The 26,031-nt window shown below is 44.8% G+C and overlaps 1 protein-coding gene across 1 annotated transcript in view; it reads right to left on the reverse strand.

Moving 5' to 3' along the window:
• LOC307234906 (seizure protein 6 homolog) overlaps positions 1 to 26,031 on the reverse strand; it is a gene marked incomplete at both ends in the record, with an annotated part of 152,377 nt that overhangs the window by 63,295 nt on the left and 63,051 nt on the right. The window contains 4 exons of the mRNA XM_080006772.1: positions 7,675 to 7,813; positions 8,249 to 8,443; positions 12,798 to 12,964; positions 18,392 to 18,560. Of these exons, the coding sequence (XP_079862898.1) occupies positions 7,675 to 7,813; positions 8,249 to 8,443; positions 12,798 to 12,964; positions 18,392 to 18,560 (670 nt within the window). The remainder of the gene's footprint in view (positions 1 to 7,674; positions 7,814 to 8,248; positions 8,444 to 12,797; positions 12,965 to 18,391; positions 18,561 to 26,031) is intronic.

The following is a 26,031-nucleotide window of genomic DNA, read 5'->3' on the forward strand; positions in this document are numbered from 1 at the left end:
CTCTGATCGCGTGAGAATTGTTGGTGACGAGGGAAGTGAAGCGGTGGACGGACCAATAAGAGGCTGCGCTTCCGGACACTCTGACTGACGTCGACTGGGACATGTTCCAATCAAGTTCAAATGAGTTTACGGCCATAGCAGTGAGCTTCATTGCTACGTTAGCGGACAGCATCGTTCCCACGGTGAAAGTTCGGATATTTCCAAACCAAAAGCCGTGGGTCGATAAAGCCACCCGCTGCGCTCTGAATGCTCGCATGGCCGCTTACAACAACGGTCTTGTATCCGGATATATGGACAATTACAAAGCGGCGTCATACAATCTGCGGAGGGCGGTGAAGGACGCTAACCAGACGTACAGAGAGACTGTGGAGCTACAGATGGAGCAACAGGACACCAGACACTTGTGGCAGGGGCTGCAGAATATAACAAACGACAAGAGCAGCTCCTCCCCAGCCACGAGTCTCGACGCCTCCCTCGCCAACGAACTGAACTCCTTTTATGCGCGAGTCTGGCAACAGCCCCGCTAGCTCTCCGGCTAATTGGAGTTACACCGCTGGGGATGAGCACGCAATCTGTGTCTGAGCATGACGTCAGGAGGGCTCTGATGTGGGTGAACACCAGGAAAGCTGCAGGCCCAGATGGCATATCTGGACGAGTACTGAAGACCTGTGCTAACCAGCTAGCCCCGGTGCTCACTACAATATTCAACATCTCCCTGGCTGAATAAGTGGTCCCGTCCTGCCTCAAGAGGTCCACCGTCGTTCCTGTCCCGAAGATGGCCTCTCCTGCCTGCCTGAATGAATACCGTCCCGTGGCCCTCACCTCGGTGGTCATGAAGTGTTTCGAGAGGCTGATTAAGGATTATATCTGCACCTCCCTCCCCCGCACCTTGGACCCGTTGCAAGTTTGCGTACCAGCAGAACAGATCCACAGATGACGCGGTTTCCCAGGTATTGCACATCACGATCACACACCTAGATGGCCGGAAGGGGGCCTATGTGAGATTGCTGTTCATCGATTATAGTTCAGCTTTCAACACCATAGTCCCCACCAGACTGGCTGTCAAGCTGAAGGAGCTCGGACTGAATACTTTGCTGTGTGCCTGGATCCTAGACTTCCTCTCAGCCCGGCCCCAGGTGGTTGGGGTGGGGAAGAACATGTCCAGCTCCCTCACTCTGAACACAGGATCCCCCCAGGGCTGCGTCCTCATCCCCTACTGTACTACCTGTACACACATGACTGTGCGGCCAGGTCAAGGTCAACACCATCATCAAGTTTGCGGAAGACACCATTGTCATGGGCCTGATCACCGACGGCAATGAGGAGGCCTACAGCGAGGAGGTGACTGACCTGTCACTCTGGTGCCAGGACAACAGCCTCCTCTTGAACATCAGCAAAACTAAGGAGCTGATTGTGGACTTTAGGAGAGGATTACAACCGAGGACGCACGTGCCCTTGGTGATTAATGGGACTTCTGTCGACAGGGTGAGCAGCTTCAAGTACCTGGGAGTCCACATCACAGAGGATTTAACATGAACTTTACAGACACTCAGGTGAGGAAGGCGAGGCAGCGTCTTTACCACCTCAGGCAGCTGAGGAAATTCCGGGCCTCGGTGAGGATCCTCAAGTCCTTCTACTCTTGAGCAGTGGAGAGCATCCTGGCAGGAAACATCACTGCCTGGTTTGGGAACTGTACTGCTCAGGACAGACAGGCCCTGCAGAGGGTGGTGCGTTCAGCTGAACGTACCACTGGAACTACCCTCCCCTTCTTGCAGGACTTATACACCAGGAGGTGTAGTTGCAGAGCCCGCAGGATCATGAAGGACCCTCATCCCCCCAACAATGGACTGTTCCAGCTGCTACGGTCAGGCAAGTGCCTCCATAGTCATATAGCGAGAACAGAGAGACTGAGACGGAGTTTCTTCCCGCAAGCCATAAGAACTGTCAATGCTGACCTCACCAGGGGTCCTCACTGAGCCACACAGCCAGGCTCCACTACCTTACTGTATGTGGCATACTGTACCGCATACTGTGTCACTGTTCTGGGTTGTTCGGTGTTACCGTATTCCTGTGCCGTACTGTTGTATATCTCACAAACACTACCTCACTTTATTCACATGCCACTTTAATGCACATATCTGTATATACATAAATAGCCTATCCCATATACATAAGCTTATTCCCTTTATCTATTTTGTACCCCGACCCTGCATTACCCTTGAGTTCTTATTTTATTTTATTCTATATATTTTATTTTATAGTATTCGACTTACTGATTCCTAAAATGTAATGCAGTAAGTTAGTAAAGTATTTCTACTTTACTTATTCTCTTAGGTAGCTACTGTGTTCAGTCTAGGACATACTGTGTGTAATCACCGGGTGCATTGCATTGAGATTTCACTGCATCTATGTACTAAAGTATGTATATCTACGTATGTGACGAATAAACCTTTTGAATCTTGAATTTTGTTGTGTTGTCCGTACTTTTAACTCCAAAATAATTCCACTTTTATAAAACATGTATATTCTTACTATTAAATAAAAGCTTTTTTTTAAAAAGCTATATTAGTTGTGTGTTGTTGAGCTGTTCGCGATTGGCCCATTCAGCTGTATGTTAATTAGCTATGAGGCTTTGTTTGTCCGCCAACTCCATTTGCATTCTGGGAGCTGGCTGAATGAACCTGGTGTGGGTAAAACCTTGGAGGTGATTATCTCAGAATCACAGTTTGCAACACCCTTGTCATAGCTTTAAAAATATTTACTTGATTTGCAAAGTGTCACCTTGTTTGGAAACCGCCAAATGACCCTAAAGTACGGGTGTATAGATATTGAATATGTACTTTATGAATTCTATATCTATAGTCCCTGTAATATCTCATGTAGTATCAGTAATTAAGGATTGTTTCAGAAGGACTATAACCTGTAAAGGAATGTTCACAGTCCCAGTCTTGTTAAATTTGTCTAGATAGTCAAGATAGTCTTAACGAGATGGTCTCTTGTTAAATTGTTAAAGGCGATTGTGGCGCCACCCCCTGTGGTCGCCTGCGCTGGTGCTCCGGTTGACTTTTGCACATTTTAGTATTTTTTTCCATTTTCATCATAATGTGCCAAAAAAGCATCGGCAGTTACCTTATACGACCGCAATGCACTCATGGATAGAAAAATTTCCCTAAATGAACAACTTTGGGACTTTTTATCCGTGGAAGCAGAGTGGCCGGCGAAAATCCTACGCGGGAACACTCTAAACAACAACAAAAATCGAGCCGCTGTTCCACGAGCGGGCCCACAGAGGACGCACCGAGGTAAACGAGGCGGCATTCGGGTCAGAATGAGGATGCAACCTTACCGTCCACCTCTGCCAAGCATCCTTCTTGCCAACGTCCAGTCCCTGGAGAACAAGATGGATGAATTCGAGCGAGGATTAAATTCCAGCGAGACACGAGGAACTGTTGCGTCCTCTGCCTGACGGAAACATGGCTGAACCCACTGGTGCCTGATGAAGCCATACGTCCAGCCGAGTCCTTCTCCGTGTTCCGCGGCGACAGAACGGGCGAGTTGGGGAAATCCAAAGGTGGAGGCGTCTGCCTCATGGTAAACAACCGCTGGTGTAACCCCAAAATCACCAAATTTCTCTCCCACTCCTGCTCACCGAACCTGGAACAGCTGACCATCCTATGCCGTCCATTTTATCTCCCCTGGGAATTTAGCCCGGTCATCATTACAGCCGTTTATATCCCACCACAAGCAGACACCGACGCAGCTCTGTCGGTCCTGTACGATGTGTTGTGCGGATTTAAAAACAAACATCCCGACGCGGCTGTGGTGGTGACTGGGGACTTTAACAGGGCGAACCTTAAAAAAGTTCTGCCTAATTTCCACCAACACATCACGTGTGCCACCAGGGGAGATAGAACTCTGGACCATTGTTTCACATCGTACAAGAACGGATACAAAACCGGCTCGCTCCCTGCTTTCGGGAATCAGATCACGCCACGATCTCGCTGGTTCCCGTTTACAGGCCTCTGATCGCGCGAGAACTGGTGGTGACAAGGGAAGCGAAGCGGTGAACGGACCAACCAGAGGCTGTGCTTCAGGACGCTCTGACTGACTGGGACATGTTCCAAACAAGTTCAAGTGACGTCAGCGAGTTTACGGCGGTGGCAGTAAGTTTTGTGACTACGCTAGCAGATAGCATCATTCCCACGGTGAAAGTTTGGATATTTCCAAACCAGAAACTGTGGATTGATAAATCCATCGGCTGCGCTCTGAATGCTCGCACGGCCGCTTACAACGACGGTCTTGTATCTAGAAAAATGGACAATTACAAAGCGGCGTCGTACAATCTGCGGAGGGCGGTGAAGGATGCTAAACGGGCGTACAGAGAGACCGTGGAGCTAAAGATGGAGCGGGGGGACACGAGACGCTTGTGGGAGGGGCTGCGAACGATCACGAACTACAAGAGCAGCCCCTCCCCAGCCACGAGTGTGGACGCCTCCCTAGCCAACGAACCGAACTCCTTTTATGCGCCGTTCGAGTCTGGCAACAACACCGCTAGCTCGCCGGCTAATTGGAGTTACACCGCTGGGGATGAGTGCGCACTCTGTGTCCGTGCACGAGGTCAGGAGGGCTCTGATGCGGCCGAACACCAGGAAAGCTGCGGGCCCAGACGGCATATCTGGGCGAGTACTGAAGACCTGTGCCAACCAGCTAGCCCCGGTGTTCACCACAATATTCAACATCTCCCTGGCTGAATCAGTGGTCCCGTCCTGCTTCAAGAGATCTGTTGACCTGTCACTCTGGTGCCAGGACAACAGCCTCCACCTGAACGTCAGCAAAACTAAGGAGCTGATTGTGGACTTTAGGCGAGGACCACAATCTAGGACGCACGTGCCCTTGGTGATTAACGGGATTTCTGTTGACAGGGTGAGCAGCTTCAAATACCTGGGAGTCCACATCACAGAGGACTTAACATGGACTTTACAAACAGACAATCTGGTGAGGAAGGCGAGGCAGCGTCTTTACCACCTCAGGCAGCTGAGGAAATTCCGGGTCTCGGTGAGGATCCCCAAGTCCTTCTACTCTGGAGCAGTGGAGAGCATCCTGACAGGCAACATCACTGCCTGGTTTGGGAGCTGTACTGCTCAGGACAGGCGGGCCCTGCAGAGGGTGGTGCGTTAAGCTGAATGTACCACTGGAACTACCCTCCCCCCCTTACAGGAGTTATACACCAGGAGGTGTAGTAGCAGAGCCCACAGGATCATGAAGGATCCTCATCACCCCAACAACGGACTGTTCCAGCTGCTGCGGTCAGGCAAGCGCCTCCGCAGTCACACAGCGAGAACAGAGAGACTGAGACGGAGTTTTTTCCCGCACGCCATTAGAACTGACAATGCTGACCTCACCATTGATCCTCATTGAGCCATACACATAGGCTCCACTACCTATTGTACTATATGTAGCATACTGTACTGCATACTGTGTCACTGTTCAGGGTTGTTCGTGATGCCGTATTGCTGCGCCGTACTGTTGTATACTGTGCTGTATTATCCCAAGCACTACCTCACTTTATTCACATGCCACTTTAATGCACATATCTGTATATACATAATTGCCTATTCCATATACATATTCCATTTTATTGTATTTTATTGTATTTTATTCTATATATTTTTACTTTATTCAATAAGTAATCGACTTACTGTATTACGTTTTAGGAGTCAGTTAGTTGGTTTATTAGAATTTTTTTTTCCTAGGACATATTGTGATGTTATCACCGGGTGCGTTGCATTACATTTCACTGCATATATGTATGAAAGTATGTACAGTATATGTATGTGACGAGTAAACCTCTTGAATCTTGAATTGACGCAATAATGTCTCACAAATGCAATCCCACTGCTTAAAGGATAAAGGATAGGTTTGATATTTTTCAACCCAGGCCTTTTAGGTTGTTTCGCATAACCATACAAACCATACCAACGGAGAGATGTGCGTGGCAAGGCTTGCACAGGTTTTATTAAAGTAGGAAACAAATAATCAAAATCAAAAATAAAAACACACCGTATTTTTCTTGGTGTGTCTTTTTCTAGGTGGCTGTGGCTAATTGCCTTACAAGAATGTGTCCAGTTGTAATTAAGTTTAAAAAAAGAAAGTAGGGTGTTTTTTGGTTTTTTTTTTTTAACCCACTGTCACTAAACTTATATTCAAATACAAACCAATCCAACTTAAACGCGTGTTTAGGCCTTTAAAGGTTGTAAATGATGGAAACATGAAAATATAGCTCATCACACATAAATTATATTTATTGGTAAAAATGGCTTACACAATGCAAGTAATATATTCTATATTTGTGGATGGGGGGATATATTGTTTATGGCTGTTTGCATTTAAAAATCTTACTACGGATTTGTGGGTTGAAGTGATTATTCATATTTTTCCATTTGATTTGCATTTTGATCCATTTCATTATAATTATTTGTGAATTGCAACGGAGAATTCCTCCCATGGAGAGATGGTCTCCTTTGATGAATGCAAGAAAGTTCTGCTCAACAAGAATTGCAACAATCTAAATCTCAAATGGGCAAGACATGCAAAACTTCTCGTTGACAAAAAGAAAAACGCATAACTGCACACAAATTCCACGTTAACCCTAAATCGCCTCGTTTCGCTAAACAAGCAGGGAAATGACTTACGTTGGCACTTTCCTTTTTGAAAACCACAAAAAAAACTGTTAATTAGTGTTGCACACTATACAAGCGGCGTGGAGGGAAAATTATGAGAGGCAGAGAGAGAGAAGCAGAGGGAAATGGGAAAATTAACAGAAAGCAGGAATCCAAAACACTTCAAGAGGCCACCCATGCAAATGCGTTCTTAGTGCTTATCTGGGATTGACAGTGAACTCGGTGCTGGTGGTCTTCCTCACCTGGGCAATGTAATCGTGGAAAACAGTGTTCCTTCACACACTCCCCACTCCCCCCAACATACCGATCACTGAAGGAGGGTGCCTTCCTCAAAATAATTAGCTTCTAATTTACCTTTGTGCTACCTGCGACTAATGCGTCTCATTCACAAGCATAGCACTCTTTCATTTTTTTATTTTTTTATTTTTTTTCAACGTGTGTCGCCCGTCTTGCTGACATAGCTATTATTTCAGTTGTTAATCCTTTTGATGCCTGTTGCCTTTGGGCTCAAACGAGGCCGTGCTCGGACATCAAAGGACAAAAGCGAGAAGTGAACAGAAGACGCTGAGGCCCAGAAAGCATTCAGCGTACCACACCTCAACCCAAATCTCGACAACGCGTCACGCGATGGTTTTGCGTAGGGACGGATCATCCAGGAGCATTGGGGCTGGGCCGATGCCCGAGACGGGACTAAAATCAAATAAACAAACAAACAAACAATCAGCAAAAGGGCGGGTTGTTGATGACGTTCATCAATACAAACTGCTCTTCAAATCACCAAATGCAAGGGTTTTTTTTGTTCTTCACGTAGATGGCGATCATCAAATTACCAAAACACCATTGCAAACCGTTTGTCAAGATTCTGGCAAATTGATTGTTCTCCACCTCTACAGTACCTCCCTCTACCTCTCTACTCTACCGTCTGAATTAAGGTGGTGGGTTTGCCTACTTTATCACAAAAGCTCTGCCGCGCACAGGAACAGGAAATACATACACTTGGATATCGAGCATAATCCTCTTGTCATCTTCCACGTGGATGCCCCAGATGCAGTCCTGGCCCTTGTCGTAAACCTCGGGCCAGTTTGGTGAGAGCACGACGCCAGCTGATTCTGTGATCTCTCCACTGCACACAGCTGGAACACACACACACACACACATTCTCACAAACAAATTTTGACACTGTTGGCCCCCATATTAGGCTGGGTATCAAAATGTCAAACTTTCAGTGTCATCATTTGGAATGTATCTATTTTTTTTTTTTTCTAAATGGTGTACACATGTGACGATCATGTCGATCAAGAGTTAAGTAAAGCCTTTTCAGGGAATGGAAACCAAAATAGTACATCACATAATACTGGAATATTGGAACCCAGAAGCAGGAGTACGGGTCCGAACATAAAACTCCAGAAATCGAAACCCCTTCACACTTCATTTCTGAATCGACATTTGTATTGTATCAAAACATTATTTACTATTCCCAACCTTAAAGAGCCAATTCAACAACGTTCACTCCTCAATTCGCTAATTCTCACACGCACACACACCACGTGCGAGAACCATGGACAGACCTCGGCAGGAAGGCTCAGTCTCGTTCCACTGGGGGTTGTTTGGCTCCATGCATTCAATGGTGACGGAGCCCTGTTCCTGGGTGTAGCCGGGGTCACAAGAGAACTCCACCATGGTGCCCACTGCCCACGTGGAGTCACTGCTGGTCAGGTTACCATACTTGACGAATGGCTCGTAGCAGTGGCCAGCGGCAAAGGCTGCAGAATGTGGGGGGCAAAGTGTTCCCATATTTATGCGATAATGAAATAGTCTAGTACTCCTCAACATTTACTTCTTATAGAATTGATATACTATATGCCATAGGACAAACTCACTGTGGCACCCGAGGCTGTTGGTTGAGTGTTTACCGAAATACATTTTCAAAGAAATGCTGCAGAATCTTCCATATAGTTTGAAGCATTAAGTCCTATTATATATATAATGTTCATGCTAACACATGCATATTATATTATATTAAAAATAAAAAATCAATGACGTCAACATGGGAATTCTGGGAATTATTGAATTAAGGACCCTCCAAGTCTGGAGCACACATGCCTGCTTATTAAATTAAAGCATTGATACCTGTTCAACAAGGTAAGGGTTAGTTATTTATTTCAAATTAGTTTTTCTTTGTAAACTACCTCAAGACTTAAACATACTTTGATTTATACTATGTTCAATTTAAGGGCGACTTGCAGGTTGGGATACCCAGTGAATTAATGTGTGGGGAAACGATGTTTCAATTAGATTTAAGAGTTATATTATTCTTCTCTTTACCTAGAATTACAGCTGGACTCGCTGCGGCTGGGCCTGAGAGTGTGTTTTCATTATAGCTTTAGATTTATTTCCAAGTTTCCTACTTGTATCAAACAAAAAATGTGAACATAACTAAAAGATTGTTCCGCTCTGTCCTACAGGGAGCAGGCCCACTGCACCTCCCCACTGCCGAACCCTGTCTCGCAAGAGATAATGCCCAGTGACGTGAGCAACCTCTCTTTCCTGATTAAAACAAACTTGCTACCTGTCTTTTTTTATTTCTTTCAAACCATCTTCTCCATAAGCCCAAAATTGTAAAATCATTAAAAAAAGTTAACCTGATAGTTTCTCCATAGAGGAAAGGTTTGCTATTCTTCAAGCTCACTGAATGGTTTACTATTTAGAAATGTACAGCTTTCTTGCAGGTACCTAAAAAGCCTTACACATTAGGGGGTGAATTCACAAAGAATGGATTGTGACGGCTAATAACACCATGAATTCCGCATCAATTTGCGCCCGCAATCTGCAGCGTCTTGGCGCCCGATTAACAAAAGATCTTGCGCTAATGATATGCCACGCAAACACGCCCATAAAGGTTTGCTGCTGAGTGCAATTTGCCCTGTTCCGCAGCGTCTGATCGCAATTATCCATGTGGCAAAGTAAATAAAGCAATTTGCCGGTGGCAGACAAAAAAATAAAAGTAAAAAGGCAGCTGCGCGATCAATAATACCTATCAAGATTGGGATTTGGGAGAGCCATTCGGAGACCTCGTTGGGGTTCATCCCAGTTCATCCTTTTGTGAATTCGTCCCCATGTCTCTTTTTAAAAAAACGGGAAACTCGCATTGTAGTCACATGTGTGTTCGTGTATTGTGTATTTGTGTATTCTTTGTTTTCAATAACAGTAATATCACTTTTTACTTAAAACTACTATTTACTTTTGCCACACTTCATCAAAAGTGTAATGTTGGCTCTAAGAGGGTGCTTTCACTCTCAGGCGGAGAAAAAAATGAAGCAATGCAACTTCATGTTTCTGGTCCCTTACATAAGTGAAGATTTAGCCAAAATAACAGATTCTTAACAGTAAGTGCAAAATAGTCCCTGGACCCTGAAACCCCTGACACTAGTGTGAGGCCAGGGCATGAGGCTTTAAGCTTTTCCCCACTGGACTGCCTTTAAGCAAAGTGAGCAGTAAGTCTCTAGGTAGTAAAACAGGTTGTGAGGAGTGAGGTTGTGCTAGGGAAAGTAATAAATGAGAGGGACCAACATTTTAACAAGCTCTGGGTTGAAAAATGACACTTATCCTTTAAATTTCAGTTCAGCTTTATAAACCTTTAACTGTTTCTACTTTAGTTTTTGTCTTTCCTGATTCATTCAAATTTAAAGTTTTCTATTTTAGAAATATATTTGAGTGTAGTTTTGGAATTTAGCTGAATTTTAACAAAGGGAATGGGAATCTGACATTCTTAAAACAAGGCCACACAACCAGCAGACAGCACGGAACAAAAGGGAAAGGTCTTGCATGTGCTAAAGGTTGGTCGAGCAGCCCAGATTGAAATGTTATTTACTTTCTTGAATTCCCTGCTGATGGACGCTGAAATAGATCAGCATGAACAGCAGCAGTTCATGGTATGTACTTCATTGAGTTTAGAAATTTAGTTTACAGAAAAGGTTTATCTCTGTTATAATAAACATTTTCTTTGTATACGCTTAAGTTTTCATTGATAACATTGCTGTGCAATAGTTGGTCAAACAATTTTGTAAATAGATGACTTCAATTCGTAGCAAATTGAATCACTTCAAGGGTGAGGGGAAAAAAAAAAAAAAGCACTTTGCACTTAGCATCGTTGGAATGGCATGCTTCTTAAGTGAAGTGGAGGTAAACGACAGACGATCCAAGTTGTTATGCAGAAGATCTGAATTACATTTCATTCCATTAAAGGCCACAAAAAGGTCGATTAGATGCATGCACAAGTGCTCCTCAAGGAACTTAATCCCATTTCCACGTTGAATCGGAGGCCAAAACGGATTACATTGATTTTATTGGATACTGACTGAATATCTAATAAGGGATGTTGAGTTGCCCTCAACAGGGGTTTTCTGCTCAATAAGGGATTAAGACATACATATGAATGAGCTGTTTTTAAGTGCTGAGAATAATTTTAGATAAACACGCAACTAGGGGTCCATTTATCATTGTAGCCCATTACAGCAGAATCAAATAACTTAATATCCTGCATGAAAATAAGCCCTGTTAACCTACACGGCGCAGACGTATTACACGGAGAGCGTGTTTTGCTGATAGAGCACACAAGCCAGTGAATCCTGAGACACTGTCCTTGGAATCTTATTGTTATACTATTCACAACATGGCTTGGAATGAAACATTATCAGCGTTTGTGTGTTGTGAAGGTGTCCACATAACAGCTGAAGGTGTATTTTCTACATTGAACGTCTGGAGTGGAAGGAGGGAAACTATCAGCATGCCCTGTGTACTCCCACCCGAATGAATATTGGGAGGGAAAGAAATACATCAACTACTATTTGTTCAAGGGCCAGAATTGTTCTAAGCAGACATTGTGGGCGCCGGACTTTAAAATAAAACATAAAAAAAATGTATTTAGGCCTAATTAGCCTATTATTGGTTAATATTTTCCACTTTTTTACAAAATTGATGTTAATTTTATTAGCCTATATCAGTGTGAACAGACTCCTAACACCTATACTGCAGCCAGCCACCAGGGGGTGATCGAGATATTTTGGCTTCACTTTCAGGAGCTGTGACGTTTCCATCAATGGTTTTACACTGTTATGCAGTGTCCTGATTTGTGAAAAACGCTTGCAGGAAGAAAACCTTTTTAAATTGTTTGACAGTCAAGCAAAAATGTCACTCTCAAAGAGCCCAAGGTGGAAAGTTGACGTGGAAAACCACAGCTTTAATGAAGAATGTTCAATATTGCGGTAATGATATGAGTTGTGATAAATAAACAAATATAGAAGTGTGTATATTAGCTATACAGTTCCTGTCTTCCTGCTTCAATAGGTGCACTGCTAACATAGACCCCAATCATTGAACAACTTATGCCTTCTGAATAAGGAAATGAAATAAATTATTTCGAACATGCTTTTATTAAACAAATTACACATGAATACCCAAACCAAATAAACAGAACATTCATTTCTTAAAGTTATGTCTTATTTAAATTAAGGTTACATTTTCTAATAAACTCAACAAAAACATCTTTTGGGATGAAAAAATAAAAATAAATCTGGGGCAAAACAACACGAATTACAGTTTTCAGATTTCCCGTGAATGCAGCATCACATCCAAGTTTTCCGAGTTGCCATGAGAGCAACAGCACTTCAAGCTTTTGGAGCGGTTTCAACCGGAGAGCCGTGTGTCCGCGTCTTCTAACAGAGGTCATTAGTTAATCGACCGCAGATGGCGTCAATCTCGAAGACGGATATAAAAACAGAAAAAAATTGTATTTAATAAAATGATTTTTCTTATTCATAGCTTTTCAGGCAATCTTTTGCGATGTGTTCATTGTGCATGTTCATATCGCGATGACGATGAAAATACGATTTATCAGTCAGCACCACAAGATATTGTAAATACCGGAACGCATTTTTTTTTTCCCTCCTCACATTTTCTGAATTCATTAATATTCTGTGGGCCGGATGGGAAGCTTTTGCGGGTCGCATGATGCCCCGCGGGCAGCCAGTTGTGGATCACTGATATACAACATCCAGTTTGAATCCTTCAACTTAATAAAGGAGGATATAAGCGGAGGTAACATATTGTTGCTCCTACCTTGATACCGGATGGCCATGCCAGTGGATGTGCCAGTGGCATCTGTGGTTAATTCAATGAAGAGATGCCTGGAGGTGCTGAGGAGGCCTTCATTAGGCAAGTATTCCACTTCATAGGAGTCATACAGCGCAGCGGCATCGATGTTGTTTCCATTCCGGATGAGCAACCTGGAAGAGAGAACAATGAAATATGTTGTTTAACTTCAGAGAAACAGACAAACAGAAAGATTTATAGATAGATCAATAGATAGATAAATAGATAGATAGACAGCAAGATAAAAAGATTGAGATAGCAATAGACAGACCAGATAGATAGACAGACAGACACAGATGTTAATAAAAAGTTTTAGAAATACAGATTGATAGATCGGTCTATAAAGATTGGGAAATTGAGATTGATTGATTGATTGATAGGGACAGAAATACAATTGATAGATTAATGGATCCATATTGATAAAATGGACTATTACTGTATATGAGGGCAGCAGTTTCAATCCTTGCATAGCAGTATCTTTTAGTGCTGGCTTTGAGCAAGATGCTTCGTCTCTTGGTGGGATGCACGAATACGCGCACCTTCACCTCCTGGACTGGTCCTGGTGCTGATCACATCTATAATGGAAGTGTTCACCTGCACAACCATGCAGCAGTAAAATAGACTCTCATATTGTCTAGTTAAACACTGCATAGTGTATATTACATAGCCTAATACCTGTAACATAATGCTATTAATGTTGCCCACTTAGCATCCATTGCAGCCCTGTCAACCCACAATGGGTTTCTGGGAGTTTTTCCTTGCCCGGGTGGGGGCAAAGGGATGACTCAGGGATGCTACTGATGTCTATGTGAAATGTGGTCCTGTCAAGCCCTTTGAGACTGTACTGTGGTTAAGGGCTATATAAATCAACTTGACCTTGGGGGGGCTTCGGGGCCCTTTCCGCTGCTTGGAGGCACTGTGACATAATTCTGACCAGTACCAATGGGGATAAGTCATGTACACTCACTGGTGGACATCTCTCTCACACACACACACACACACACACACACACACACACACACACACACACACACTTCAAGTGCACCCCAGGACCCCCCTGGTTGCATTGGTCTATTTCCTCCCTCATTTACTGCCATAATTATGACAGGAAGAGGCCACATGACCAGTTGTAGTTTCAGTTTTCCTGGACCTAATTCACTGTTTTTCAATACATGTCATCCAGTGTTGAGTTTTTGTGTAAATGTTGTTTGTTTCTATGTTTATTTGTCTCACTGTGGTGATTCTCCCCCTCTGAGAGTAGTGATCAGATGTTTATAAACCCAAACATGATGAATAGTTCTCCAAAGAGCGGGGTTGGTAGTGGTTCTCCATAACCAAAAACTGTGCTCTTGTCATTCTACAGGGCATCCACAGGACAGAGTTATTGCAGCAGTTCTTGATGATTTACGAATTAATAAAGTGCATTGCAAGTTGAGAACTTGAACTCCACTTGCAGACTAACTCTGCCCTGGATGCAATGGCATACAAATACTGTGTGTTGTATGCCCATCATGCTGACAGCACAGGTTAAAAAAAAAAAAAAAAAATTTAATAAACTTGACATCCCGTCCTTCGAGAACTGCTGTGCAAGGCTGTGAAGGGCTGAGCCCAATGTAAGCCCTGTGGTTCCTCGTGAGTACACAACTATTTATTAGAGCGATAAACCCCTAGAGATGAATCGTCTCGTTTTCGAGGGGGTCCTAAACACAAATGTACAGAAACACAATACAAAAAAAAGAAACAATACAGAACACATACACAGATAAAGCTCTCCCAGGCCTTGCCCCTCCATCACCAACTGATTTTCCAGAATTACATACAATACATGTAAATATACACTGTAAACATGAATTGCATGAAACATGTACATTAGAAAATGATTTCCATATCTCAAGTATCACAAGAAGCAAGAGCAGGTTGTTTGAAGATAAATAAGAGAAATTAAAGGAGGTAATTTATCTACAATAAGGGAATTGGCGGGTTGTTCCAGTCAAATGGAGCTTTACATTTTAAAGGCTCGTCGTCCAATTTATTTAGAAATTCTACGGAAGAAGAAAAAAGGATACTCAGTACGACTTGGACAATATGTTGACCTATACGGAATTAGAAGTTGCTTTAAGTAAGAAGGATAATTAGAGAAAATACAATTCAGAATAAATTGCAACCAGTGAAAATTTCTTCTGGATTAAGGCGTTAAGGAATTCAGCGACTCGTACATAAATCAGCGATGAGTTCTATAAGGACAGAACAAATCTACAGAGACTATTGTAGACGATGTTGGGAGGAAGATTTGTTTCTAATAATCTAGTACTGGTGGTATCAACTGTGAGATAATTATTTTCCTAACCTGTAGGTTGAAACAGTTGATAGAGCAATGTAATAATCCCTGGCTGCAATTTATTTTCTTTATCAATGAGTCAATTTGGGCCTTAAAATAATGATGAGAATCAACATATTTTGGGAGACCTCAAGAGACCCAGATATTTAAATTCCTCCACTTTCTCGAGTGGTGTCCCATCTGAGAAGTTAATTGACCAATTATTGGTTAAAAGCAGAAAATATAATCTGGTGCCAAACAGCATACTAAAGGACTTCTTCTTATTCAGTCGAAGTTTGTTAAAAAATAAAAAAACAAAAATTTTTGAGCTGCATCAAAATCAGCCCCTAATGTAGACTGAATTGAGATGTCAGTATTGGAAGAATAAATCAGCGTTATCTGCATATAGTTGGATATGACAACCAGAACAGATTTGTGGGAGATCATTAATAAAAATGGAAAATAGCAACAGCCCTAAATATGAACCTTGATGTATACCCTTTTGCATGACCATGAAATCTGACTGAGTGCCATGATAAGAGACACACTGACATCTGTGATGAAGACATGAGTTGAACCAAAGGAAAGAATATTTTGAAAGACCAATATCATACAGTTTGTCAAGGAGCAGGTAGTGATCAACCATATCAAAAGCTTTAGTAAGATCCATAAATATTGTGCCTGTAAGCATATTGTTGTCCAATGAAGAGAATACATCATTGGTCAATTTTAAGAGAGCAGTAGTTGTCAATCACCATTGCATGCTTCTCCTTAAATGCTCTACTCTCATGATATAATATCACTGTAGCGTGAACTTTTTACATTTTCCATAAATTTTACCCGAAAGCCAAATATCCCTAACTTTTTGTGAGTGTGTGAGTGTGTGTGTGTGTGTCTGTGTCTGTGTGTGTGTATGAATATATATATATATATATATATATATATATATATATATATATATATATATATATATATATATTGTACACACACAGACACTACACTACAGTGATATTATATCATGAAAGTAGGGCATTTAAGTAGAAGCAGGCAATGGTAATTTCCTCACCTCAAACAATTTATTGAAACAAAAGCCAACAACAGTGGTGGGTATACCACAATAAAAAATGTCAACGTCTCAATAACTTGTCTGGCGCCCTTGAGCATCAATTACAGCTTGACAATGACGTCTCATGCTGTTCACAAGTGGACTTATTGTCTGCTGAGGCATGGCACCCCACTCTTCTTGAAGGGCGGCCCTCAGGTCATTGAGGTTCTGGGGTACAGAGTTACGAGCCTCTACACGGCGACTCAGCTGATCCCATAGGTTTTCTATGGGATTCAGGTCTGGAGAAAGTGCAGGCCACTCCATTTGAGGTACCCCAGTCTCCAGCAGCCATTCCCTAATGATGGGACCTCGATGAGCTGGCGCATTGTCGTCCATGAAGATGAAATTAGGCCTGTGTTGTTCATGCAGGGGCACAATGACTGGATTGATGATGTTATTCAGGTAGTATGGGCTTGTCACTGTACCATTCACAAAGTGTAGGGCAGTTCTGTATTGACTAGACACACCTGCCCACACTGTAACACCACCACCACCACCAAAGGCTCGTCTGGTGACAGTGGCTGATGCATAGCGCTCTCCTTGACGTCTCCAACATCGTTGGCGGCCATCATTTCTGCTCAACGTGAATCGACTTTCATCAGAGAACAGCATTGAGGCCCACTGGTGCCTTGTCCAGCCTAAATGCTGGACAAGCCTAAATGCCGTGCAAGACGATGATGCCTGTGCCTGGTGGTGTGGTCAGGTACCCTTGCAGGTCATCTAGCACGCAGACCACGCTGATGTAAACGGTTTTGAATGGTCTGACGTGACACTTGGTGCCTCTCACCTCCCTTAAATGTGCCTGGAGTTGAGTAGCATTCATCATACGGTTCTGCAGGGCACTGTTCACAGTGAAGCGCTCATCTGTGTGGGATGTGGCCAAAGGACGTCCACTTCTATGACTTTCTGTGACTCTTCCAATCTCTCTGTATCTCTGTTGCAACCTGCTGATGACACTCTGTGACACTCTAAGCTCAGTGGCCACTTCCCTCTTAGAACATCCTGTTTGAAGCCTCATAATGGCGAGGTACTGTTGATCAGTTGATATGTGTCGTCTTGGTCTCATAATGTCAAAATGTGAACAGCATGATGAAGAGGACTGTTTAAATACCAATTCTAATTGAACCAGGAAATGTATTGGTCTATTCATGGATCAAACACCTGTTGTGAATTTTGCCGTTCAGTTCCTTGTTAGAGAACAGCAAGTTGTGCAAAAAGTACTGAAACATTGAACAGTTGGACATGTGCATTCAAAAGTTTAGAGGAGGTCAAATTAAGTTCACCTGTAAAGGTTATAGTGCATTTTAGATTCATCCTGAAATTTCACCCGAAAGCCGAATATCCCTCACTTTTTGTGAGTAGTGTATATACACACATATATGAGGAGGAGCAGTGAGGAGCTCAGTGGAAAGTTTCTCAATAGTACAGCATTCAGCGAGGTTGTCCGATGAACAGCTATTAATTATTTATTTATTTTATTTGACAGGGACAATGCACATTGATAACATTTCTGTAAATATGCCAAATGTGAGTTAGCCAGGGAGGCAAATTTCCGTCTGTACTCTCTTGGCAGGCAGCTAGTTAAAAATAAATACATACAATCTATTAATGGAGGCCTGGGCTGAAAAATGGCTGCCATATCCTTTAAGTTTCAGTTAAATTTGATGAATTTTTGACAATTGACTTATTTCAATTTTAAGTTTTTAATTTGAGAAAACTATCTTAGCGTAGTTTGGGAATTCAGCTCAATTAAAAGAGGTAACGCGGGAGATGTTTCTTTTTGGCTTTGAGGTGAAATATCGCTCAGACATGTTATTTCACCTATAAATGAGAATATGAAAGACAATGATGCTACAACAGGGAGATAATTTTTTAATTTATATGTGTGTATATATATAATATATACATATATATATATATATATATATATATATATACACATATATATATATATATATATATATATATATATATATATATATATATAAATTATTTTTTTTTTTTTTAGAAATGATCCAATTAAAATGTTATGTTATGTTTTATGAATCAATTTTAGATAACCTCAGAAAAGATAACCCCCGCCTCCCCCCATGACTCAACAGAAAGGCTATACTTGGGAAAGGTGAATTGACCCATTACCGGTCATCGTCCTCAGCCAAAGCCACTTTCTCAAAGTGGACATGTAGCCTCTGTCCTTCTGGTGCCTCCAGCAGCCAATGGCAGGTCAGATTGTTGCTGTAGTTGCTAGGGAAACCTGGTGACACGATGCGGCCCACGGTGACATTCTGAATCAAACCCCCACAGACAGCTGTACAACAGAGGAAAAGAAGGCAAAAGAATGAACAATCAAAAGAAAGAAGAACAAGGGAAAGAAAGAACAGAAATTTAAACACCCAAGAGCCTAGATACCAGAAAAAATGAAGAGATATGAAGGGAAAAAATATAGGCAAGGCAGGAAAGAAGGGGAGGAGGGAACAGACATTTCTGACATATTTTAGAGGTTAGAAAATGTTTATTTTCCACACACAGGTCACAGAAGACAGGTGAAGAGCATTTATAAAAATATGCCATAACTGATCGGGTCAAGGTGATCATTTCAGACGGAGCTTCATTGCGGTGGAACGGTGTCCAATGGCAGGTTGCCCTGCCTTTACTAATCACACATTGACAAACCTGCTTAAGGCTCAAAGGTGACTTCAAGTGCATCAGGCATGCCACCCATTATAACAGACACACACATGCGCAGACAGACAGGGACAGGGCACCAATGCAAACACAATCGAGATTGCAGAGATACATTTCGTCATTTAGCAGACGCTTTTATCCAAAGCGACTTACAATTGTTCAAACACCGACGGACGCAGCCATCAGGAGCAATTAGGGGTTAATTGTCTTGCTCAAGGACACTACAGCATGCTAGCAGGAGGAGCCTGGGATCCAACCAGCAACCTTTAGATCACTAGACCACCAGCTCTACCGCCTGAGCCACCATCCCCCATACAGAAAGACGCAGTCACAAAAAACATCTCTTTCAAAATTGCTTTCCGAGACACACTCTCCCCGTGCTCCAAAAGCAATACCGATCGGAGCGTCCGGGAGTAAAACGGCCACTTATTATTCATCGGCAAATCTCACGAGGCGGCGAAATGAGATTCACGGACCAAACACTCCTGCAGGAGCCGGTCTATCTCTATACCTGTTGTGCAGAAAAAGGGGACAATAGTAAATTAAATCCAATGGAGAACTTTTGACTAAATTGAATTTTGAAGACTTGACTTTGTCACGCTGACGTTGATTAACCTTGAGAAATTGCTTATTCTGTAAATGTTTACTTTATTTTGTTTGTCAAGTATTTACACATATACTTGTATTACTTATATCCTTGCCTACTTGACTTAGTGCTAGGGATGAACAGAGTACACCTTTATCTGTATCTATTCTGTATACTAAATTATCTGTATCCCTATCTGTACTTGTAATGGGTGGACTTAAACCAGAAGTGAGTGGGGCCTAACCGGAAGTTGTTATTTTAAGCCTGTAATGGATATGGGTTGATCAGAAGTTGCTATATTTATTGTTTATTAGAAAACTCTTTACAGAACAGCCTAAGCTTCAGATAAATGTTTTTGATCACAAGAGTAAGAGAACTATTGATAACTATATGAATGAATAAACTTCAGTGAATCAATGAACACGCATGCATGACCTATGAAGTAAAATGCATGAACTGGAGTTTCCATACCCAACATAACTTTCTGTTGTTTTGATTTTTTTCTTGTATGTAAATTAAAGGGGAAATAGACAATTTTTCAAGACCCCCCTAGCGTTTCCAAGTGGTATTATTGTTTGTGCCACTGTCACAAAGACAATCAGATCACTTTACATTTTCCTCATTGCCCAGTTCTGTGTAAATAATGAATAGCTGTCAACCCTCCCATTTTTCTCTGGATTTTCCTCCATTTTTTTTCCGCTGTCCTCTCTGATTTTTTTTCCCCCAGAATTTTAACCTTTGAAAAAAAAAGAAGAAATAATAATACGGTTGGCTGCGCCGACGCCTTCCGCTGTTACATCTCCACTAGTGATGGAAGAAAAACACACACACACACACACACACACACACACACACACACACACACACACACACACACACACACACAACAGGCACTTTTCCCCTGGCTGGCACGTCACGCCGCGATCCGGACCCCGCTACACTAGGGAACGAGGATGGACAGCGGATTCCTCATTCCCCGTTTCTTCAAACAAATCCAATAACCAATATTGTAGATGTAGTCAAATTCCTTGTATGTATACATACTTGGAGGATAAAGCTGATTGTGATTCTCATCGATGTATGTATTGTAACAAAATAAGCCCTGCACAAAAAAGCCCCACAATGGTTGATGCACTTAGTTTGTGCCGCAAATCAATCCTTAATTTTCCAGGGAGAAAATACCTGGTGGCAGCCCGTATTGCATGGTGAAATTGAGGCTTATAGGAATCAATCTAAACGCTGATGGTGTCATTATTCTATAGCCATTACACTGTGCAATCAACATTAACTTCATAATAAGTAAAAGCAAAAAAGGTGTCCATTGCCCCCTTAAACAGTGTGATGTTTGTGTGTGTGTGTGTGATCGCAGGGATTATTAGAATTTTTTTAAACTACCCAACTGTTTAGATTTTTTTTTTTTGGGGGGGGGGGCCGGTATTTTATTTTTCTACACAACGTGAGAGAGAGAGAGAGAGAGAGAGAGAGAGAGAGAGAGAGAGAGAGAGATCTTCAACATTTTCTTCAGTTCACAGTTGAAGACATTAAAAAAACAACAATCTGTTTAATAAAAAATCCCTAACCGTTAAAAACAGACTGGAAGAAGAAGTCGTCCCCCACCAGCGAACACGCCCTGACTAATGCCACAAACACTTTTCCTAACATACTTTCCTTTCCTTTCGGTTTGTTTCTTGTCGTGATGTAAATTGCCATCTTTGCTTCCCCTATTAAAAAGTTCAACAGTCGCCATTTTCCTACGTTGGTTCTGTAATATTTAACCCCACAAATAAAAGCATTTTTGGGCCACTCTTCTTTAAAGAGATTAAAACTTTCCTTTAAAACACGAAAAAACTCTCAAAGTCTGTTGCACTCTGAAAAACAGTAAAAAATCGACTCTGGCAGTTTTTAAAATGGACATAAATTTTTGACCGTGGGATTAAAAACAGAAACAAAACTATTGACTGCTATGGCTCCATGTAGGACTCTCCATTGGAGATCCCCTGTCCTTTTCTTGGAGGCTGCTTTGTAAAAGCTCCTCCAACACGGCTCCTCCTGTCCCGCCATCTGGAGCCGTCCCCTCCAGACAGTGTCCTGCCACGTTTCCAGTCCTTTCCTGTTTAAAACCACTACACACTCTTTATAAAAAGGTTTCCCACTGGCTGCATGCAGGTCCAGTTTTGTCCAAAGTGCCTTGTGCAGTACTCCACTTTGGAGAGGACCCCTCCAGGTTGGGAGTCAGAGTCATCTCTGTGAAGGGATCCTCCGGGTTCGGCTCCTCCGCCCCTTCCCCGGACTCCTTCAGCAGGGCCAGCTCCACCACCTGCCTCAGGGTCAGGACCCCTGCCTCCCTCAGCATACTCCTCAGTCCTGGAGTGGCCTCGTCCTGCACGTCCAGCCTGGATCCTCTGATTACCGGTTCCTCCAGGAGCCAGTGGAGGGAATCTGCGGCTTCCCCTTTCCTTTTTTTAAAAACACTCCAGGCTTTAAAAAGTTCATGATAAAAACGGGGTAAGCCCGATGTGTTTAAAAGACTTGTCCATTAAAAACAACAAGCTGTCAAGTCCCATCTTCCCAGTCCTTTTTAAGATCAAAGCCGCCACGTCCTTCCAAACATTAAAGTATCCTGTTAAAAACTTTTGTAAAAACTGTAATCTAAAAGTCGCCACTCTGCTTTTAATGTCCACCACACCATGCCCCCCTTCCTCTTTTGGCAAAAAGACATTTTCCTTCCTAATCCAGTGAAAGTCCCCCCCCCCCCCAAAAAAGTCCATTAACTTAGCCTGTATTTTCCTTATTAATAAGTCTGGTGGTTGGATAGAGGCCACTCTGTGCCACAGATGTGAGGCCACCAGGTTATTGATGATCAGCGTTCTGCCCCTGAAGGACAGCTGTGGCAGTGCCCACCTCCATTTTTTTAGTTTGCCCTGTATTTTTCCTAAAAGCCCTTCCCAATTCTTCCCCATCATACTTTAATTCCCTAAAAACACTTAAAGCCATCTCTTCTCCACTGTAAGCCTCCTGGCAGTTTTAGAAGCCCCCCCCCTCCATCTGCCCACAGCCAACGCTTCGCTTTTGTCCCAGTTGATTTTTGCTGCTGATATCAGCCCAAAATCCTCAACGATCCCCTCCAGTTTGTTGACTTCATCCTGCTTTTTTATTAAAACAATGACATCGTCTGCATAGCTGATAAAATGTGACTTCTTTTAAGACCGTTTAAGAACACACCCTCAAATGTTGTCCTTAATTTACACAACAATGGTTTGATGGCCAGAGAGTACAGCATCCCTGAGAGGGAGCAGCCCTGTCTCACCCTCTACACACTTTAAAAGGGCCGCTCAATGCTCCATTGATCTTCAGTACACTCTCAATGTCAAAACCTGGATCATGGCTATTAGACCTGGGCTGAGGCGGAAAGCCTCCAGAGTTTTCCAGAGGTAAAGGTGCTCAACCTGGTTAAAAGCCTTTTCCTGGTCTAACAAAATGAGCCCAGTTTCAATACCCAAAGAACTAGAGATGTCCAAAATATCCCCGTGGCTGTCCCGGCGAGGACAGCCACGGGGGCTACGCCGTGATGAGTAGGAGGGCCGCCGCGGTGAGCACGGAAGCCTAGGGCGCGGGCGCGGGTGGAGCCCCCGCGGGTGCAGATCTTGGTGGTAGTAGCAAATATTCAAACGAGAACTTTGAAGGCCGAAGTGGAGAAGGGTTCCATGTGAACAGCAGTTGAACATGGGTCAGTCGGTCCTAAGAGATTGGCGATTGGAGATCTCAGGGCGTGAATGAATCTGCTCTGCCCGTTCCTCTTCTCCAGGCTAAAAAGGAACTAAAGAAGATGGTCGTTCATCAGCTCTGCGCTCTGGAAGCGAGAGCGGACCACCGCCTCCTGCGCCTTAGTGCCTAGTAAGTCTGTGAGAGCAGCTCTTTTAGCTTGACATTCTTAATATGCTCTCGATTTCCAGTGGATTCCACTCCACAATGTCAGTCTCCAGATCCTTCATAGATCTGGTGATGTCCTATGTGACACTGAGAGTGAACTGTTGACAGAGCTGCCTTATCTCCTTCTTCCCATAGTCCCACCTGTCACGACCAGAACTGGGAGGGACCCAAACGCACGACACAGGGAGACGGGACGGGAGGCAGGCAAGGGATGTTTATTAGCCGGGATGGTGGAGCTGGCCGGGGGGACCCGGTCGGGTGGGGATGGAGCACGGCAGGGCAGGGATGATGATGACCAGGAGATGGAGTCCAGGATCCGGGTGGGGAGACGGGGAACCAGGCTGGATGGAGATGGACGGAGAGCCTTGGTCGACGAGCGGAGACAGGCAGGTAAACCGGGCTGGCTGGACTTGGAGAGACAGACTGGGTCGACGAGAGGAGACAAGCGGGTAAGGAGAGACAACAAGACATAAACTAGGAACTAGGAACTAGGAATAGGAACTTGGGGAGGCATCCAGGATCTGTCTCCGGGGGACCCAGGAGCGTTCCTCCGGGCCGTATCCCTCCCAGTCCACGAGGTACTGGAAGCCCCTCCCCCGGCGCCGCACATCCAGCAGGCGCCGCACTGTGTAGGTCGGGTGGCCTTCGATGGAGCGGGGGGGTGGTGGGGCCTCGGCGGGGAGGGAGAGAGGGCTGGAAACCACTGGCTTGAGCAGGGATACATGGAAGGTAGGGTGGACACGGAGGGAGGGAGGGAGACGGAGGGGTACAGCACAGGGGTTGACGATTGACTCAATGGGAAAGGGGCCAACATACCGCAAGTCCTTTGTGGAGAGCCATACCATCTGTCCGGGGATGTAGGTAGGTGCGGACACACTGTGCCGATTCGCCTGCCGCTGGGACCTGGCAGAGGCCCGGAGTAGGGCAGAGCGGGCCCTCCTCCACGTCTGGACGGAGGGTACAGCAATCTCAGCCTCCTGGGCAGGGAACAGCGGGGGTTGGTAGCCCAGAGAGCATTGGAAGGGCGACAGGCCGGAGGAGGCGTTCACCAGGGTGTTGTGGGCGTACTCGGCCCATGGCAGCTGGTCGCTCCAGGAGGTGGGGCTGGTGGTCGTCAGGCAGCGGAGCATTGCCTCCACCTCCTGGTTCGCCTGCTCCGTCTGGCCGTTGGTCTGGGGCTGGAAACCGGAGGAGAGACTGACCTGTGCCCCCAGGGCCGAGCAGAAGGCGCGCCAGACCTTGGAGGTGAACTGGGGTCCTCTGTCCGACACCACGTCTGCCGGGATGCCATGGCGGCGGAACACCTCGGCCACCAGCAGGTCTGCAGTCTCCCTCACCGATGATAGCTTGGGCAGGGCGAGGAAGTGGGCCGCCTTAGAAAAGCGGTCCACCACCGTGAGGATGGTAGTGTTGCCCCGGGATAGTGGAAGACCGGTGACGAAGTCCAGGGCGATGTGGGACCAAGGACGAGTCGGGATGGGTAATGGGCGGAGGAGGCCGGAGCGGGGTCGGTTGGAGGTCTTGGACCGGGCGCAGGTGGGACAGGCCGAGACGAAGGACCGGGTGTCAGGGAGCAGGGTCGGCCACCAGAAGTGTTGGCGGACGACGGCCAGGGTGCGGGTGATCCTGGGATGGCAGCTGAGGCGGGAGGCATGGGCCCACTGCAGAACCTGGGAGCGTGCGGAGTCAGGGACGAACAGGCGGTTAGGGGGTCCGGTACCTGGGTCGGGCTGGTGCTCCTGCGCTTGGGTGACGAGGGACTCAATCTCCCAGGTGTGTGTGGCGGCAAGGCACAGGGGTGGAGGATGGGTTCAGGATCCCCTGTCTTCTCCTCTGGCACGAACACACGGGACAGGGCGTCAGGTTTGGTGTTCTTGGTTCCTGGGCGGTAGGATAGGGAGAAGTTAAACCGGCCAAAAAATAACGCCCACCTGGCCTGCCAGGAGTTGAGCCGCTTCGCCGTCCGGATATAGGCCAAGTTCTTATGATCGGTCCAGACGATGAAGGAGTGGATTGCTCCCTCAAGCCAGTGGCGCCATTCCTCCAGGGCTAGTTTGACAGCCAGTACTTCCCGGTTACCCACGTCATAGTTGCGTTGGGGTGGTGTGAGCCTGCGGGACAGAAAGGCACAGGGGTGGAGCTAACCATCGGTTGGGGAGCGCTGAGAAAGTACTGCTCCTACCCCCGTGTCTGAAGCGTCCACCTCTACCACGAACTGGAGGTTGGCGTTGGGGCTGGGCCAGGACTGGGGCAGAAGAAAACCGGGTCCTGAGGTCGAGGAACCCGGCCTCGGCCGCGGGGGTCCACTGGAAGGCCACTGCGGTGGAGGTAAGGGCTGAGAGGGGAGCAGCGATGCGACTGAAGTTACGGATGAAGCGCTGGTAGAAGTTTGCAAACCCGAGGAACCGTTGGAGCTGCTTCCTATTGGCTGGGGTTGGCCACTCCACCACGGCGGCCACCTTCTTGGGGTCCATCTCCAGCCTCCCTCGGCCAATGATGAACCCTAGGAAGGAAATGGATGGAACATGGAAGACACACTTCTCGGCCTTAACGAACAGAGGGTGTTCCAGGAGGCACC

This window comes from Zeus faber, assembly GCF_960531495.2.
Source record: "Zeus faber genome assembly, chromosome: 9".
Classification (NCBI taxonomy): domain Eukaryota; kingdom Metazoa; phylum Chordata; class Actinopteri; order Zeiformes; family Zeidae; genus Zeus; species Zeus faber.